Here is a 17,687-nt window from a genome sequence, read left to right as displayed (position 1 = left end):
ATTATGCCAGGCTGTATGTTAACAGTGCACATATATTATAAAATGCAAGAAAATAAGAAGAGACGTTAGTCTAAATGAGGTTGCATGTTGTCATCATTCTATTGTAATTCTTATTTGACAATGTTTTTAGCAACTTTATGTAAATCAACTATATTTGCATTGAAAACAATTCTGTGTCATAACACGGTAAATACGCGCTGTGCCTGTAACATCAGGAAGTAGATTCGGAGATGCTAAAATGAGCAATTGATTGTTTGATCAACGTGGTTAAAGCTTCCTTCCTGGTAACAGCAGCACTTCCTCTACTACAAATGGATACAAAAAGCAGAACAAACAATGCAGACAGGCGGCTGACAGGCAGTCAGTCGCAGCAGAGCACGAGACAGGGCCCAGCTATCATCACAGATGTCCCTTCAGCTCTACCGGGTTGTCCGCTGCACAGGTAAACACTGCCGCGCGCACGTCTTCAAAGTGGTGCCTGGCCTCTGAAGCAGGGGGCGCGCCTGTGATTGGTTGTGAGAGAAGCTGCCTGCTGGCCGGACTCCGGCCAGCCACCACCGGTCAATGCAAAGTGTGTGCGCTGAGGTGAATGAATGCGCGTCTGCTCACCCTCCAAGAGGGTAAGATGTTGAGTGAACTTGATCGCGTGAGCTTCCAAACGGAGCAAATTGTAAAAGTCTGCTGGCAGGAAGCAGTGCATTGGCAACTTCCGCGCCCGCCACAACAGGCGACTCTGTTTATCGTAAAATATGTCCACGCTACTGCTGTACCTTTAGGGGGTATCGTGTGGAGTTTTCACTGCGTAGCAGAAATGTTAAATGATACTAACTTATTGCCAATGCCGGGTGCTTTGAAGTGGTTATTTACATCTGATTTGCGCATTGTAAATTATTCTCAAATAATTACAAAGAGTTTTGAAATATAGCTGATGAAACGGGGAGTTCGTGTACCCTTCCAGATGGCGCTCGGTGGACGTCATTTTATACTGCGAGGCGCTTTAAATTACATCCGTGCATGGTGAGTGAAACCGCATTGGTAATGAGGGCAGTGTTTGCAAATTAGCAGTTCTTGTTTTTGTTCAGCTGAGCCAGTCAGTCGCCTGGGGCGCTGGAGATAATCTCTACCACACAGGTCGTCCATTTACTGCCTCCTCGGGCAGAAGAAGCTGTAGAGTGTCGTCATAAGTCCTAAAAAACAGAAGTGGGGGGACTAACCAAGTTAGGCAGTGTGTACGTGGGTGACATCATGGCGGTTGACATCATAGTGCATGACGTTACCTAGCGTGACATCGCAAGTGGCATCTCAAGAAGTGTCCTCACCAGAACTGACATCAGATATCAAGACCCTTACATATGTACGTACAGCAGCTTTATCATGAGTACATTTAGGCTCATTACAAGATTTAGCAAATGCGATTTTGCACTGGGGTTTGGAGAGAAAAGTAAAGTAACCCCTACGCAAAATCTAGGCCTCACTAATACATTTTTTTTAACTGCCATAAAGAAATTGGCAACAAGGAGAAACATGCCAGTAGATCCGTTCTGCTGAATTGGTTACAAACTCTGCATTTTAAAATATCTTGTGGGGTTAAGGCACCTGCTGAAGAGTCTTTGCTGCCCAGTAAATATCAGTAAAAAATTATAATGGTAAGATAACTATGGTGGTTAAGGCTTTTGCTGGAGAGATCTGTGTTTTTTCTAGTATCAGATTTGAATCAAAGTAGCCTAGAAGGTTAATGTGTTTCCTGCAAAGCGCATTGAGCCTAATTAGGATGTCGGTCGGAGTTTCCTCCGACTGACATCCCTGCGGTTTCCAGACCGACCAACCTTGGGTTGGTGGTCCGAAACCTCAATTACAATCCGACTGCACATGGTGTGGTCGCAGAGTCCCATTTGCCTATGGGAGCTTGTGAGGCGGTCGGAAACCGGCCACAGCACAAGCTCCCATAGAGAAATGGGAGTCACCGTAAATCCCTGCACCGTGTGGCAGGCACCTCACAGTACCTACCACACGGTGCAGGGATTTATAGGGGGGCACCATAGGTGGACCCTCGATACCCAACCAGAGGCCGCGGAGAGAAGGGGGCCCTGTTTGGGACTCCAAAGTCGCTCTCTGACAGGCTTTCCCTGTTGGAAAGCCCGACATGGAAAGCCTGTCAGAAACCAACATCATTATGCCGAAGCCGGAAATGCCATTCGCACAGGATTATGTTTGATTTCCAACTTCCGGAATGACCAGCCGGTTTGAATTCCGACCACAGTAATCCTAATACGGCTGTCGGAATTCAACCAAGGATGTCGGTCGGAAAGCCTTCGACCTGTGGTCGGAGGCTTTCTGATCAGCATCCTAATTAGGCCCATTGTGTAACATGCAGATGCCAGATTTTTATTTTATGTCATTGGTAAGTGGGATACTGCTTTTATCTCAGAGATCCTTTTATTATTTGCAGTTCATAAATTGTAATCCTTCTAAAATAGCACAGTGAGCTATGAAGGACATGTGACTCTTACACTTCTCAATGTCATATGTAACACTTCTCACTGTCATATGTAACACATCTTGTACATTGATTTACACACCTGCATGATTTATTATCAATGCATAAAGTGTATGTTGCGTAAAGCACTCTGACACCCTGCATTGGGATGAGTAGTGCTATAAAAGAAATAAAATAGTGGCATTTAAATTGTTATTTGTGCAAATACTGGGACAGACCAACACATCTGACATTCTTACAGTTCATGCATATTTCTTACATGCATGGACTGAACAAAGTCAAAAGTATGCCTTCCTTAAGTACCTGTAAACAGTGCTTAATTTGTAAAATTATAAGAACCAGGGTTCGAGGTAATTACAGGTCACCTCACGCTGTAGGGACCTCCTGTGGTTTTATTTCCTTAAGTATATTGCACACCTTTCTTATTTATGAGCTCTGTTCCGAATTAGACAGCGCCACCATGTGGTGGACTGTCATAAATAAGTAAACAAATAAAGCACTGCCTGTGAAGTGATAGCAAGCTGTAGGCCTTTGTTTTCCCTCCATTGCAGTTGCATCTAAGTGTAAGGCTCCAGACTATGGCCAACCAAGATCATATTGGAATGAAAGGAGGCCTGATGGCTTCGTAACTTTGGCCCAGCTGGAGGTGAAAATAAAAAACCCTCCTCCCTGCCTGCACATTGCTGCTGGGAATGGAAAGCAGACAACATGCAGGCACTACAAAACGTGTCCCGGTGTCTGAAAATTACACGGGGACAAGTTCAGCATATTTCAGTGGGGCCCAACCTCTTGGCAGGGTGGACGGCTGACTTGCACCCAGGCCCCAGGTGTTCTTAGACGCTAGCCTAGAGATAACCCAATGGTGAATGAGCCTACTGTCTTGCTCTTTGCGCACCTTGAAAGTCCTTAGTAGGGGTCAAACACAGGCTGACTCAACCTTTCATCCTTCCACTTAAGCTCAAAGGACAACAAAAGACCTTAATAATACAAATACTTGTTGTTTACCTCTTTAGTTGGAGGTGCCATCCCCAAGGTATGCTATTCACTGTTTTGGGACTATTTCCCCACTACATGGTTAGCAGTGGAGCTGCTCTAATTTTGGGGTGGTGGGGCAATGTGGGGGGGGGGGGCGGTGAGGGGAAATAGTAAACAAAACACTTACCTGCCCCTGCAGCTGTCGCCTCGGTACTCCTCTCCTGACGCTGGTCACGCTGCACAGGCTCCGAGGGAGCAATCACGGCACTGCTCTCATGCTGTTAACACTATTTACTAGCATGAGAGCAGCACCTGTGATTAGCCAGAGCAGGCTGACTTGATGCTCGCTCAGGCACAGGGAACCTGTGGTTTTTTCTCCAACTCGGTTGTGCAACACAGCTGGGTTGGAGAAACATAAGTGCACATGCCTGTTTAGCAGGCCTAATATGGCTGGTCAAACTGACATGCGCACTTACAAGGGCCCAAAACACCTCCCTACTGCGACGTGATGCTTGTCAGGATGGCCCCACCCCCGTCCTAAACTCAGCTGGCAGTAAGAAAAATAAAATGATAATAAAACGGTTTTATTATTATTTTATTTTTCAGTGGGGCGACGCTTCTCTGCCATAACGGAGGAGCTGGCCCTGATGGTGAGGCTCGTAAGCGGTTGCAATGGGACAAACGGGGTTGGATCAGTCTAATTGTAACCAGTTGTAGATGATTTTTCGCCAACACGCTAGTGCCCCAATTTATTATTCTTAAAAAACTATACAAGTGCAGATGCACCATATTCCCTCCCTTAAGGTCCTAAAATATTAGAAGTGCTGCGAGAGGCTCTTTTTAACAAACTCTCGCAATGGTAGCTGCGGTCAGTCGGTCGGCCTGTAAATTCACCTCTGGGAAGACATTTCTGTGTCCCATGGGGGACCTTTTTGGAATCGCATGTTGTTAAAGTCAACAAGTCATGGGGTAAATAAAAGAAAGCAAGAATGATAATCTGTGCTTCAAAGATCTACACTGTGCAGTATGTGAATACTTCTTTGCTAACCATTCCTCTGCTCACAAATGAGGGGTTAATACACCATTCAAAATTAGAAACGACCCAGCCATCAGATCTTCAAAAACTTGCTGAAAGGTTATCAACTGCAGAATAAATTCTAACTTACCTTTGGACAACCCTTGGTCGCCATTTTCTTATAATACAAGGGTCCAGGAGTCACACTGATGCTTTCACCCAGCTTCATTCTGGCCATATATCACTGCCTCCTCTTATGGAAACGACCCACAATCTACTGCCTTTTTCTTCCATCCCCTGCTCTCCTATTTTTTTCAATTTTTAATTTTATTTTACTGAGTTTTATATAGCGCAAACTGTACCCGAATCAGGTATCAGAGCACTTTACATAGCACCAGTTGCGTTACATGAGGACACATTCATTTTTTTTAGGCAAAACTATACACATCACACTATCTATGTGACCGCTCTCCTTTCCCGAGGATTGCCTCTTAACCGTATCTCATGTTTCTACCTACTTAGGATGACTACATTGCATTGTTTCATTTTCTTGACCAGTTGGGGCCACTCCACTTCCTCTATTGATAGTATTTACACAAACATTGTCTTAACATACTCGCTATTCAAAAATGTAAACTTTTTTATATTTGTGAAGCTTTTGGGATTAATGTTTTCTAAATATTTCAACAGTTATCTTATTTCCCTAAGATCTTTGGGATAATGTCTGGGCTGTATGAAAAAAGAAAAAAGAAATTGAGTTTTTAGTCTCTAAGGACAAACAAAATCAAGTGAGTACCTTCTAGTTTTGGGCAGCCAGATTGCATTATGCCATTAGTCATATCGCTTGCATAATTCAGTTCAGCATTTCCTCAAAGGGTCTTATACGTCTCTGTGTCCATCTTGAATGCTTTTCAGTTCAGTGTGTCCTCTGTATATGAAATCTGTCTCCAGGTATTGCTTGGAGGTCCGTCCATCCCATAGATACACTGGGTCTAGCCAACAGTATGTGCAGTCTAACACATAGCTTGTCTTGTTTAGGTACATTAGCAAATAGTCTCAGTAAACTGCCTAGAAGGATAGTTTAGTTGGGGTCGTGGCCTAGATGGTGCGGAGTGCTGAAGCACTGTCGTGAGGCTCTGACTGGCCCACACAGATCCTGAAGTCATCCATCCTGGCGCGACCCGCTGGGACCCCCATCGACAGCTCCCACCTCGATGCTCCCGGGGGGTGTCTAAAGTCAATGGCACTGAATATCAGCCACGCTTTTCCCAGGTCCGTATCAGTGGTGCACGGTGACCCACGCGGCCATTTGAAGCTGAGATGCGGCGAGAAGCGGCCCCTACAGACACTGCAAGGCAAGGGCGTCTGTGCGAAGACGAGCCAGGGGCTGACCCTGGAAGCCCATGAGCTAGAGGCCAGCCCGTTCAAGTTGAAGCCTCCAATACTAACGGGTGTGCCCCTGCGAAGGGCAGTGAAGTGGGCCTTGGCCCACGTGGAGCCTACGGACCCTGAAAGGTGGGCACCATGGTCATGTGAGCAGCCCGGCCACATGCCATGAGGTCAGGCCTCGAACCAGCCGGAATTGCTTCATGGGTGTGCCCCTCCACTGTCCCCCCATGGAGTGTTGATGCGGCGTGTGCGGCCCGGTGTTAGCGGGGGCAGGAAGCCCACGGGGGCTCATTGATGTTGGTGGGCCTAGTGGAAGCTGGTGGTGCTGCCCACTGTACCCCTACTATTGGACACTGGGGAGTATGCACAGAGGTGGGACCCTGAGTCACAACTTGGGGAATCCTCGGGCTGTATATAAAAAGGCAGAGCATCCTGCAATAAGTGATCGGACTGGGAGCCCTGACAGCAGTGGGAAGCTGGGACACCTGGCTGGTGACCTGTGGACAATTCAAGTGGTGTAAGAGGGGCCTTTGTCAGTAATCCTGTGGGCCGCGATATTGGCGCTTGAGCAGAGGGGGGCCTAGGAGAGAGCATGTGTCTGTGTACTGGCAGGGCCCTGACCTGGCACTGGGGCAAGGTACTTGCGGAGACAGACTGAGAGAGGAAGCGGTCGGAGGCCGATGGCGGACCGTAGCTGGATCCCCCAGCACAGATAGTGGAATCCACAGCAGGTGAATGCCAACTGTCCTCACTCAGCCCCCCCCAGAAGGACAGTCAGTGATCATACCCCCTCGGGAGAACAACTTGTAAACAGTACTTGATTCAAGGTGGGCTATCACTCCCCCTCGCTGGCGGTGAGCAGTGGGCCTGGAGATAGGCCATGGTTTGACCCACGGGCCCAAAGACACCCTCCCAAAAAACTCTATGGTTATACTGACAGCTCCCCCTGTGCAGGCAGACCTGATCTGTCAATTGGGTCGAAAAACATACTGGAATGTTCGACAAAATCCTTCAGGCTATTCAAGACACAAAACCTGTCACGAAGGCCCAATTAGGGACAATTCAAATGGAAACAGGGCTAATGAGGGCCGATCACGTGAAATTGATTAACAGAATGGATGACGCAGAGTCTACTCCGACGATGATGCGCCCCACCATGGCGACCATGCAAGATCAACTAAAGACATAGCAGATGAAAGTATAGGAGCTGAAGGACTAGAATGAAAGATACAGAAGGAAGTTCCCAACGCAATATTGTCCACTTCCGGGGCTTCCCCAAAAAGCCAGAGGTCCCCAGCATGGAGTTATTATAGGAGGACTGGCTGGCTTCCTCGGTGCTGGCAGGTGAGACTCCAAAGTTCTTTTCCACTGAAAGAGCACACGGGTCCCGGTTCGCCCCCCCCCCCCCTCGGGGGCTCCTTTGCACCTGGCATTAGCACAGTTGCAGAACTTTCACGACCGGAACCTTCTGTTACTGAAGTTCTGAGTCAAGGGGCCCTGGGAATACTACGTAAACACCATTATGGCCTATCCAGGCTACATGGCGGAAGTCCAGAGAAAACGCAACACCTTTGGAGTGCTCAAGGCACAGCTCTGGACTCTGGGAGATTGTATGCATTACTCCTTCCAGCGTGGCTCCTAGTGGTGGGCTCGAACATATCTCTCTTCTTTAACACACAGGAGGAGGTGTGAAAGTGGCTGCGATCCAAGGGGGTCATGGGTCTGCCTGAGACGAGTAGGGGCGACCTGGGAAAATATAGCAGTGGTAGTCCCTGCCACCATTGTCCCATCAACCACGAGCCCTCCCGTCAGAGGAGCAGGCAGCCGAAGAATGAGCCCAGGTGGTGGCAGAGATTTCCTTACATGGCTCCAATAGGTATGAGGTTCTGGCTCCCCAGGCTGATTTGGAATCCATAGCGGGAATTCCTAGCATGGAGGCCTTGGAGGGGGAGGCTGATGGCACCCCGGAGGGCTTGCCACAGTGGCAGATGCCGGGACAGTAAGTGGTGCAGAGTGTGGAATCCAGTGGGGGCTTGTTGTTCAGCAGTGATGGGAGATCCCATGTCGAGCCCCGTACTGCTCTGGAGGGACAGCATACCAGAGCCCATTTGTCTGTAGACGGGCCAGAACAGGTCTAATGGTAATTGGCTTGCTCCCTAAATAGACTTATCATAAGGACACTGTTATCGCTTTAGGTCACAGCATCATTGTTGACGTGTGTGGGAAATGTAAATAGTTCTTACCTGCAATATCGGTGACATGGCAAAACTGGTTATGTGTCATAGGGTCTATGCCTACCTCAGGCGACGCCAGATACATATAGCCTGCATACAAGAATCCCACTGCACAAAAGCAGAACTTGCAAAGGTTGCCAGGCAGTGGAGCATTCTGATATATGGGGCTGGGAACTCTGTGCACAAGGGTGGAATCCTCATTTGGGTAGCCCTGATGGGCCCCTTTATGCACAGCAGGGTGGTGATCAACACAGAGGAAAGATACATGATGCTGGAGGGGGAACTAGATGATAGACATATATCGATCGTAGTTGTCTATGCTCCAAATGTGCTACACTTATAAGCCTTCGATACCCTCTCTCCAGCATTGCTGAGCAACCCCACCAGGCTCTGGGGATCTGGGCAGGGTACTTAAATTGTGTACATAGCATGGAGATGGAATACTCGGTACCTCCCCTTACAGGGACACAGGGCTTACAGGTAACATGGCATTATCGGGAGTGAGCGGTAACAGGCCAACCTTATGATGTATGTTGACTGGGGCAACCAGATGACTTGGAATTCTCCAACTATGCCCCAGGCCACCAGGTGCACACTAAGCTGGACTACATCTTTGGGAACTCCAAGTTCTGGCCCAAGGTGGCTAGCTCTGAATATTTGGGGAGAACATTGTCAGACCATAGCCCACTCCGTGTTTTGTTCCACTGAGGAGGGGTGTTTACCCTAAATCTCCACATGGATGCTGCACTTGGAAGCCCTCCAGGTTGCAGCTTTTCACAAGACCATCGGCTCACACATACAACATTATTTTGAGGACAATGAGGGCTCGATGGAGAGTTGGGGCACAGAATGAGAAGCCCTAAAGGTGGTCATGAGGCGGCATTGTTTCAAAAACACATGGGGGTCAGATCGGTGCTACATTTTATGCGGATGGCTGAGAGAGAGTTGGTGGCGGACCTGGGAATCCTGGCCCGTCTCAAAACTTTGCGGGAGCAATATCGAGATGAGGCACACAAGCTTAGTAACACTGACCAAAAATCACACCTCGCTAGGCAGCACGGAGAGGAAGACAAACCAGGGCATATTCTGGCATGGCTGTTGCAGTCAGAAATCCTCAAAACTGTGATAGGGGCAATTCACAATGCTAGCGGTCTCAGTATTAATATACAAGTTGAAATTAACCAGGCCTTTGCCAATTATTATGAGTTGCTGTATGCTTCCCCGTCAGGGGACAGACAGAGACTTGTTTCGGGCTTATGTGCGGTCAACTGCCCTAACGCAGTTGAATCCACTACTGAGGCAGGATCTGGAGGAGCCCCTACAACTAGAGGAGATAAAGGCGGCTATTCAACACATGGTGCCAGGCACAGCTGGGTACCCCGTAGAATATTATGCTGCGTATAGTGGGGGGTTGGCTTCCAAGTTACTCTAGGTTTACAGTGAGGCGCACCGAGACAAAATATTACCAGAATTTCTCCACAAGGCCCTTATTGTTTGTGCTGCCTAAGCCTGGTAGGGACCCCTTCAAGGTGAGTTCATACCACCCACTGACGATGTTCAACATTGATTATAAAATTTTGGGTAAGGTCCTTGGAAACAGACTGTTGCCTCTGTCACAAACACTGTTACATCTTGACCAAAATGGCGTCATACCCCAGAGAGCGAACTTATATAACACCTGCAAACTGTGCCACATTATAAGGGCCCTTGAGGGGGCTGTTGACCTTCCAATAGCGGTGTCATAGGACATCATGAAAGCTTTTGACACCCTGGGCTGGTCCTACCTGTTGCTTGTACTGGAGGGCCTGGGACTGGGACCTGAGTTCCCGGGCTGGGTCAAATTACTATATACATCCACGCAAGCTAGGGTGAAAACGGGCAAGTATATTTCATGCAGGTTCCCGATCAGCTGGGGCACCCGCCAAGGTTGCTCCCTATCACCCATAATATTTGCCCTGGCAGTGGAAGCCCTTGCCTGTCTGCTAAGGGAGAGGGACCGAGCGGGGGCGTAGCTGTGGGACGACCTTGCCTGTGATATCCCTGTACGCCGATGATGCCCTGATCTATATCCATGACTATCAACTGATGTTGCCAGGGCTTCCTGAGCTCTTGGAATACCTTAAGGAAATATCAGCCTCAGGATGAAATGGGGGCAATCCTGTTTGTTCCCCCTGTGGTGAATGGATCAAGTGGAGAGGGAGGGCTTACGGACTGAGTGATTGCCCAATACTTATGGGTTAATGTATACCACTAAGACAGGCACTTCCCTGATGGGAATATTGGCACGGCACTGATAGCATTGTGGTAATCCCTGGTCTTTTGGGCATGTTTACCACCCTCGCCCATGGGCCATATACCCATAGCTAAGCTGTTAGTGTTCTTGTGCTTTTCCTACCTATTTGCAGCCATACCTCTGGAACCCCTTGCTCCTTTTTCAGGGAACTGAAGAGCCTGATGCCTGAACTGGTGTGGGGCGGCATAGGTCAGTGTCAATATGAATGTTCCTTAGGCGATTGGTGGCTGGGGTCAGGGAGTATCAGACTTCAAGTGTTACTGTCAGCGGCACAACTTCAATGGCCAATGAGATGGATAGCTGGTAATAGGATTCTGGAAGGCATGGCGACTTGGACCCATTTGCTGCTTTTGAGCGTACCAGAGATATTGGCTCTTCTGGCTCTGCATGATCCGTCCTCATGGCGTGAAGCTGGGATCAACCTGGTGGCTAATCTCTATGATGAGGGGACTCTGCGGCTCTTTCTGGACCTGTGGGCTTCCAACAACCTGGTAGGGAGCCACTTCCTGGTGCATGGTGCGTATGTGATTGCAGCGCGGAACACCTGGGGTACAGGACAGGAGGAGCCGGTAACAGATCAAGGGCTCATATGTATTTTCACACACGGAACGGGGAGACGATCAATCACGATCCTATCTATAACGTCCCTGCAACCTTTGGTGTTTTAAGTACATTTCTATGTTTTTTTAACCAGTAGTTCTGTTTGCAGAGTGGTGGAGAAAGGGAGCAGGTTCTCTGACCAGCTCTAAGGAATCCTACTGTAAGGGACTTACGGGAGGTAACAGGAGGGCTTCTTGGCCCCCAAGGTCCCTCAGCATCCAAAGTACTTCATCCCCCAACCGGTAGTGCACCAGGAAACGCGTTTGCAGCGTGGTGGAAAAGGGGGCGTGGCCTCCAAAGACCTCTTAGCAATCCCGCTGTGTGGGACTTACTGGAGGTAACAGGATGGGTAGTTGGCCCCCGAGGACCCTCAGCAGCCAAGGGGAGTTCATCCCCCAACCAGTTGGGCACCAGGAGGCACATTTGCAGAGTGGTGGAGAAAGGGGGCATGGCCTCCCATAATCTCTCTGTAATTCTACTGTGTGGGACTTACTGGAGGTAACAGGAGGGGTAGTTGACCCGTAAGTACCATCAGGAGGAAAGTGGACTTCATTCCCCAACCAGTAGTGCACCAGGAGGCTCATTTGCAGAATGGTGGAGAAAAGAGACGTGGCCTCCAAAGTCATCTCAGCAGTCCCGCTATGTGGGACTTACTGGAGGTAACAGAAGCGGTTCTTGGCCCCCAGGACCCTCAGCATTCAAGGGGACTTTATCCCCCAACCAGTAGTGCGCCAGGAGGCACGTATGTAGAGTCGTGCTGAAAGGGGCTGGGGCCTCCGGCGACTTTCCAGTCCATTTTGTTATTTTTTATTTATTACGGGATGAGGGCTGCATGGTGCCCCTTCCCTGGGATGATTTCGACCCTTGGGATACCATCCCATGTTTTTTTAAATTAAATAGACGGGGAGAGCGGCTCCCCTCCCGGGCTGATTTTGGCTCCAGAGACCCATTCCCCGGGGCCTGGCTTCTATTTTGGGTGCCCTGCTACCACTCAGGGCACCAACTCTGAACTGTTTGGGACCCCTGCCAGCTCCCCGACTCCTGCAGGAGCCGGCATTACTTTTACAGAGAGGGAGCTGCTGAACATTCAGCTCCCTCTCTGTGAAAGTAATTAGTAATTCTGATCCGCTTCCAGCAAGCAATAGCATTTTCTTGCTTGCTGGAAGCGGAGCGTTTGCTATGGCTTGGCGGGAGTGGCAAAGTTCCTGCCAAGCCATAGCAAACAGCTATGTCCCGGGGGTGGTGGTCACAAGGGCCATCTATGGCTTCCAGAGGGAGGCAGCGCAGCACCCTCCTTTCTTTGATTTTGCCCAGGGGAGGTGGTAGTCCCCGGTGCTGCAGGTAAGTTTATATATACATATATATATGTATGTGTGTGTGTGTGTGTGTATATATATATATGAGCTATCTTCGCTCACACGTTTCTCCAGGGAAAACAAGAACGAACGTGGACCTCGTTGAGTAGTTCAAAGATATTTTATTCCTCCTTGCCTGCCATTACGCGTTTCAGCCGTCAAAGCGGCCTTAATCACATGACAATGTTCAGAGAGTTTTACTCGATATTTAAAGTGCTAGTGCTTAAAGAAACAACCCATCACACATGGTTTGAATTAATAGACAAAGAGAACAGACTGAACGAGTTCCCCATTAATGTCGATCCACCAATACATTACATGTATTAGACATTTTTTAGTGTAAGATAAAATTAATACAGGTAAAATACCTCTTTTACACAAATCATATAGAACAGTAAAATCAATTGTTACAATTTTGAACATCGATAATAATTACTAATAGCTGTTTAATACCAAAAAAGGGAAAATAACCTTTGTAAGGGTATTTTGATCGTTCTATGTCTACATATATATATATATATATAGAGAGAGAGAGAGAGTGCAGTATGAGTCTGTGACTGGGTGTGTGAGTGGTTATGTGGGTTCCTGAGTGGGTGTGTGAGTAGCTGTGTGGGTTTGTCAGTGGCTTGCGGAGTCTGAGAGTCAGTATGTGAGTGGCTGCATGGGTCTGTACAGTAGGTGGATAATTTGGGCAAGGTCTCCGATGAGCTCTCAGCAATACCGCTGTGTGGGACTTACTGGTGGTAACCGGATGGGTTCTTCCCCAACGATCCTCAGCATCCAAGGGGACTTCATCCACCAGCTAGTAGTGCACCCGCCTGCAAAGGGATGTCTGGGGGGTTCCATATGTCCCTCTTTCCCCCCTCCAGAGCACTGTCATTAGGTGGTGCACTGTCAGTGCGCCCAACAGCTTCTTTGCCTCTACGCCTGATCTATAATACGGCCCAGGTGCAGAGGCAAAGGGATTCCCTCATTTGCATGGGGGCTATGCCCCCATGCAAATGAGGGAACGCCCTCTTGAGAAAGCGCTGGCACTGTGTGTTCCAGCGCTTTTAGTATTACAGAAGGTGCTGCATAAGAGTGTGCGGCCCCTTCTGTAATATCAAGGTGCCCCAGGGGCACACAAGCCGAGCACAAACACCTGTTGTGCTCCCAGGGCACTATGTGTAATATGACCCCTCGTGCGTGCACTACTTATGTCGGGCCTGTTGGACTAATGCATCCAGTGCCGGAATTTTATTTTTTCTCCGTTTAATGCTTTGCTGGAAAAGAGTAATTACTGTTGATGTTTAAATATGGCAAAACATTAAAAAGGTAATTCAATCGCCAAAGATTTTTACTGCTCCACCTTATTTCCAGCAGGTCTTATGTTAGGGCAGCTATGAAAGCGGGGTAGCCATTAATAGTACAGCAGGTGCAGTAGCACAAGGGCCCATGGGTGTTAGGACATTCTGCATCACCATTTTGGTTGTATTCTACTACTGAACAGGTTAGTAGGCGGGGCCTATTTTCCTTGCTTGCACGAGGGTCCACAGCACCCTTACTGTGTCGCCTATCAAAATAATTTCTACAAATCCATTTCCACTTTATCACCCCAGATTAGTGGAGACACAGCACTCTCGATTATGTCATCTCAGGGTGACCTCATCTATGCACACCGGTCCCCCGGAGTGGGTGTGTGCTTTCACTTTAGCTCTCCCACTTTCCTCTGAGCTTTGTCATTTTACTGAGAGCTCACATCTATAGTGGAATTCCCCAAACTGCACTACGCCAGCGCCTGGAACTATAACAAGGTTTTGAAAATGGTGCCTTCCTTATGACTTTTCAACTTTCTACTCAGCAAAGAGGCCACACTTTCCAACCTTTCATGAAGTTCCCCTAAAAATGAACAGGTAATAAGGTAAAAGAGAAAAGTATACAGATTGATGTATTGTTAAGTATACAGCATGTGTATTTAACGGTAATCATTAAATACAAAAGTATAAGAATTAAAATAAAAAATCATGGCAAATTGCTTACATACAAAAACTGCAACTATGACATCAAGAAGAGAAACCACTAAGTGAAGGCCAAAAGCCTAAAGAGATTGCGTATGTGTATTACTCTCAGTGATAGGTATATTAAAACTGAAGGCCTCAGGAAATATTCTTATCATATATGCGAATACCCATGATTTAAATGCTATATATCTCGTTTTCACGTTAGCCAATTTTGCTGCAGATAACTATAATTTTGATGGAATCAATTTCTAATGTTCTGCATCCCTGTGTGTTTTAGAACCGTATCATGTGATTTTCACCATTGTCTATTTGTTTAGCTTGCTTCTGGCATGGAGCAGGAAAATTGTGAACAGCCCGTTGTTTTGAGAGAAGAAAACAAACGCCGCAGAAGGAAAATGAAGCCCCACACTGCAGCCAGCCATTTATCGTCAATGGAACTCGTCCAGATAGAATTTATTCTTCCCACAACTGATAAACTCACAAAGGCCCAGGAGACGATGCTTCTCGACGTCGCCGCGAACTGCACAGTGGAGCAAATGAAGGCGCAGGTCTGGCTGCGTGCTATCGAGATCAGTCTCAACTCAGACTTTTACCGCAAATTTTCCCCAGACCTCTGTCTCCTTCACTATCAAAAGAAAGGACAGTGGTATGAAATTTATGACCGACATCAGGTCATTCAAACATTGGACTGTATACTGTACTGGAAGGTGCTGCAGAAAGACAAAGGCAGGATCCACGTTGTCCAGAAGCAGAACACCCGAGACGGCATCCTGGAGTTCCAGAGGCAGCTGAATTACCTGATCGGCTCTGACGTCACTGACGTCAGCAACGTCCATGACGATGAGTTGGAATTTACCCGCCGCAGGCTGCTGACGCCACGCGTGATCGAACTGACGAAACGCGATCCCAGACTGTATTCAATGGACCCGTGGGTGACGTCCAAGCCGCTGCCTGAATATTTGCTAAACAAGATAATGACCAATAACATTTTCATAATTCTGCACAAAGGAATGACCAGTCAGACCATCAAAGTGTCGATTGATGATACTCCGGACATGATCCTTCAGAGTTTCTTTGCAAAAATGGCAAAAAAGAAGCTGTTGCTCGACATTTCCGAGGAACGTAGTGAGCTGGATTTTGTGCTCCGTGTTTGTGGCAGAGATGAGTATATAATCGGCGACACTCCAATCAAGGACTTTCACTGGATCAGGCAGTGCCTGAAAATCGGGGAAGAAATCCACCTCGTTCTCGAGCCTCCCCCGGACCCTGCTCTAGATGAAGTTGAAAAGGAAGAGTGGCCCCTCGTCGATGACTGCACAGGAGTCACCGGGTTTCATGAGCAGTTGACAATTGAAGGGAAAGACCATGAGAAAGTGTTCACAATCTCCCTGTGGGACTGCAACAGGAAATTTAGGGTTAAAATCCTGGGCATTGATGTCCCGGTGTTGCCAAGAAACACTGAACTCACTGTCTTTGTTGAAGCCAATATTCAACATGGGCAGCAACTTCTAGCTCAGAAGAGGACCCCTAGCAAGCCTTTCTTGGAAGAGGTGCTGTGGAATACGTGGCTTGAATTTGATATCAAAATCAGAGATTTGCCCAAAGGTGCGCTCCTAAATCTTCAGATATATTGTGGTAAAGCACCGCCATTGTCCACAAAGGCCAGCCTGCAGCCACGAGATTCTGCGGCTGCAGACAACAAATACAAGAACCAGCTTTTGTATTATGTGAATCTTTTGCTAATAGACCACCGTTTCCTTTTGCGGCAAGGAGATTATGTGCTCCATATGTGGAAAATCCCAGGCAAAGGAGAGGAACAGGGCAGTATCAATGCTGACAAACTGACATCCGCTACAAACCCTGACAAAGAGACGTCCATGGCTATCTCTATTGTCCTAGACAAATATTGCCACCCTATTGCCTTGCCTAAGCACAGAGCAACAACAGACCCTGAAGGAGATCGGGTCCGCACGGAAATGCCAAATCAGCTCCGCAAACAGCTCGAAGAGATTGTAGCTACAGACCCACTTAACCCACTTACCCCCGAGGATAAGGAATTGTTATGGCACTTCAGATACGAAAGCATCAAACACCCCAAGGCATATCCCAAGCTGCTTAGCTCCGTAAAGTGGGGCCAACAAGAAATTGTAGAGAAGACTTACCAGTTGTTAACAAAAAGGGATGCTTGGGATCGAAGCGTGTTGGATGTTGGACTAACCATGCAACTTCTGGACTGCAATTTCTCGGATGAAAATGTGCGCGGAATGGCAGTTCAAAAGCTGGAGACCTTACCAGATGACGACGTCCTGCATTATCTGTTGCAACTGGTGCAGGTAAGAGACCTTTGTAGAATCTCAATTTCCATCCCTCAAAAACTGACACTATGGTGCAAACAATACCTTTCCAGTAACACATTACCAGTATTAAAATGACAGAATTCCAATATCTGCTGTGTCCCACCATTAATGGAAAGTAGAGAACCTAAATAAAAATATAAGGCATTGTACAGTAGTAAACATCACAAGGTAGGTGGAAGTTATAGTGTGATCCAGCAATAGTCATTTAGCTGTTGCCTCAAACAGATGCTACATTACACAGGGAAGGGACTTTTTTACATTGAACAATAGTGTATTTGACATGGGCATGCCTGGCAGCGGCCCAAAGAGAATTACAAAGGTCTATTCATAATCTGCAATCACTTGGCTTGTTTGCCTAAATTGCAAATACACATACACACGTCAAGCATTCTTCGATGAGCGATGCAGATTAATATCAGGCTTGTGTACAGTACTATCTAATGACCCTCATGGCACCTGATATGTGAAACAACACATTGTATCTTTCCTCTATCATTGTCATACTGTACTGCATATTTTTGCATGTGCATCATGGCAAAGGTTGTAATCAACCAAGCAAATAAAGTTACTTACTTACTATCATTGTGATAGAAATGTCAGTAATGTGACAGGACTCTGCCATCACTTCCTGCTTTTGAAACAGTGTTATTGTCTTAGGCAGGTAGCTTAAGCTCTGACCCTATTAACTCTAGTTGTCACACACCCTGCTCGCTCAACAAGGGGGATTTCCTCTGGAATCAACACAGACACAGAAGCTGTAGTTGTGCAACATTTTGTGGCGCCCCCTTTTCAGAGACAGTGCTTTGGTCTGAAGGCTCAGAAGGATAGCATGCTTGAAAGCAAGCTGTGTTTGTTCATTATACAGGATGCTGGTTGCTGCTGCACAGTTCAGTTGATTTAGCCCATGTTTCCAGAGAATATAGACATATTGAGGTCCGACCACAGGCAGCTTCAGCTGGCAATGCTATCAAT

The 17,687-nt window shown here is 47.5% G+C and overlaps 1 protein-coding gene across 2 annotated transcripts in view; it reads left to right on the top strand.

Annotated features, from left to right (window-relative positions):
• Nucleotides 1-214: 214 nt before the first annotated feature.
• PIK3CG (phosphatidylinositol-4,5-bisphosphate 3-kinase catalytic subunit gamma) overlaps nucleotides 215-17,687 on the top strand; it is a 202,812-nt gene continuing 185,339 nt past the window's right edge. For both annotated transcript variants that reach the window (XM_085654135.1, XM_085654136.1), the window contains exons 1-2: nucleotides 215-442; nucleotides 14,676-16,691. In XM_085654135.1, the coding sequence (XP_085510261.1) occupies nucleotides 14,688-16,691 (2,004 nt within the window). In that variant the 5' untranslated portion in view covers nucleotides 215-442; nucleotides 14,676-14,687. The remainder of the gene's footprint in view (nucleotides 443-14,675; nucleotides 16,692-17,687) is intronic.

This window comes from Triturus cristatus, chromosome 4_1 (genome assembly GCF_964204655.1).
Source record: "Triturus cristatus chromosome 4_1, aTriCri1.1, whole genome shotgun sequence".
Lineage (NCBI taxonomy): Eukaryota > Metazoa > Chordata > Amphibia > Caudata > Salamandridae > Triturus > Triturus cristatus.
Note: the sequence above shows the minus strand (reverse complement) of the source record. Positions and strands in the feature narration are given on the sequence as shown.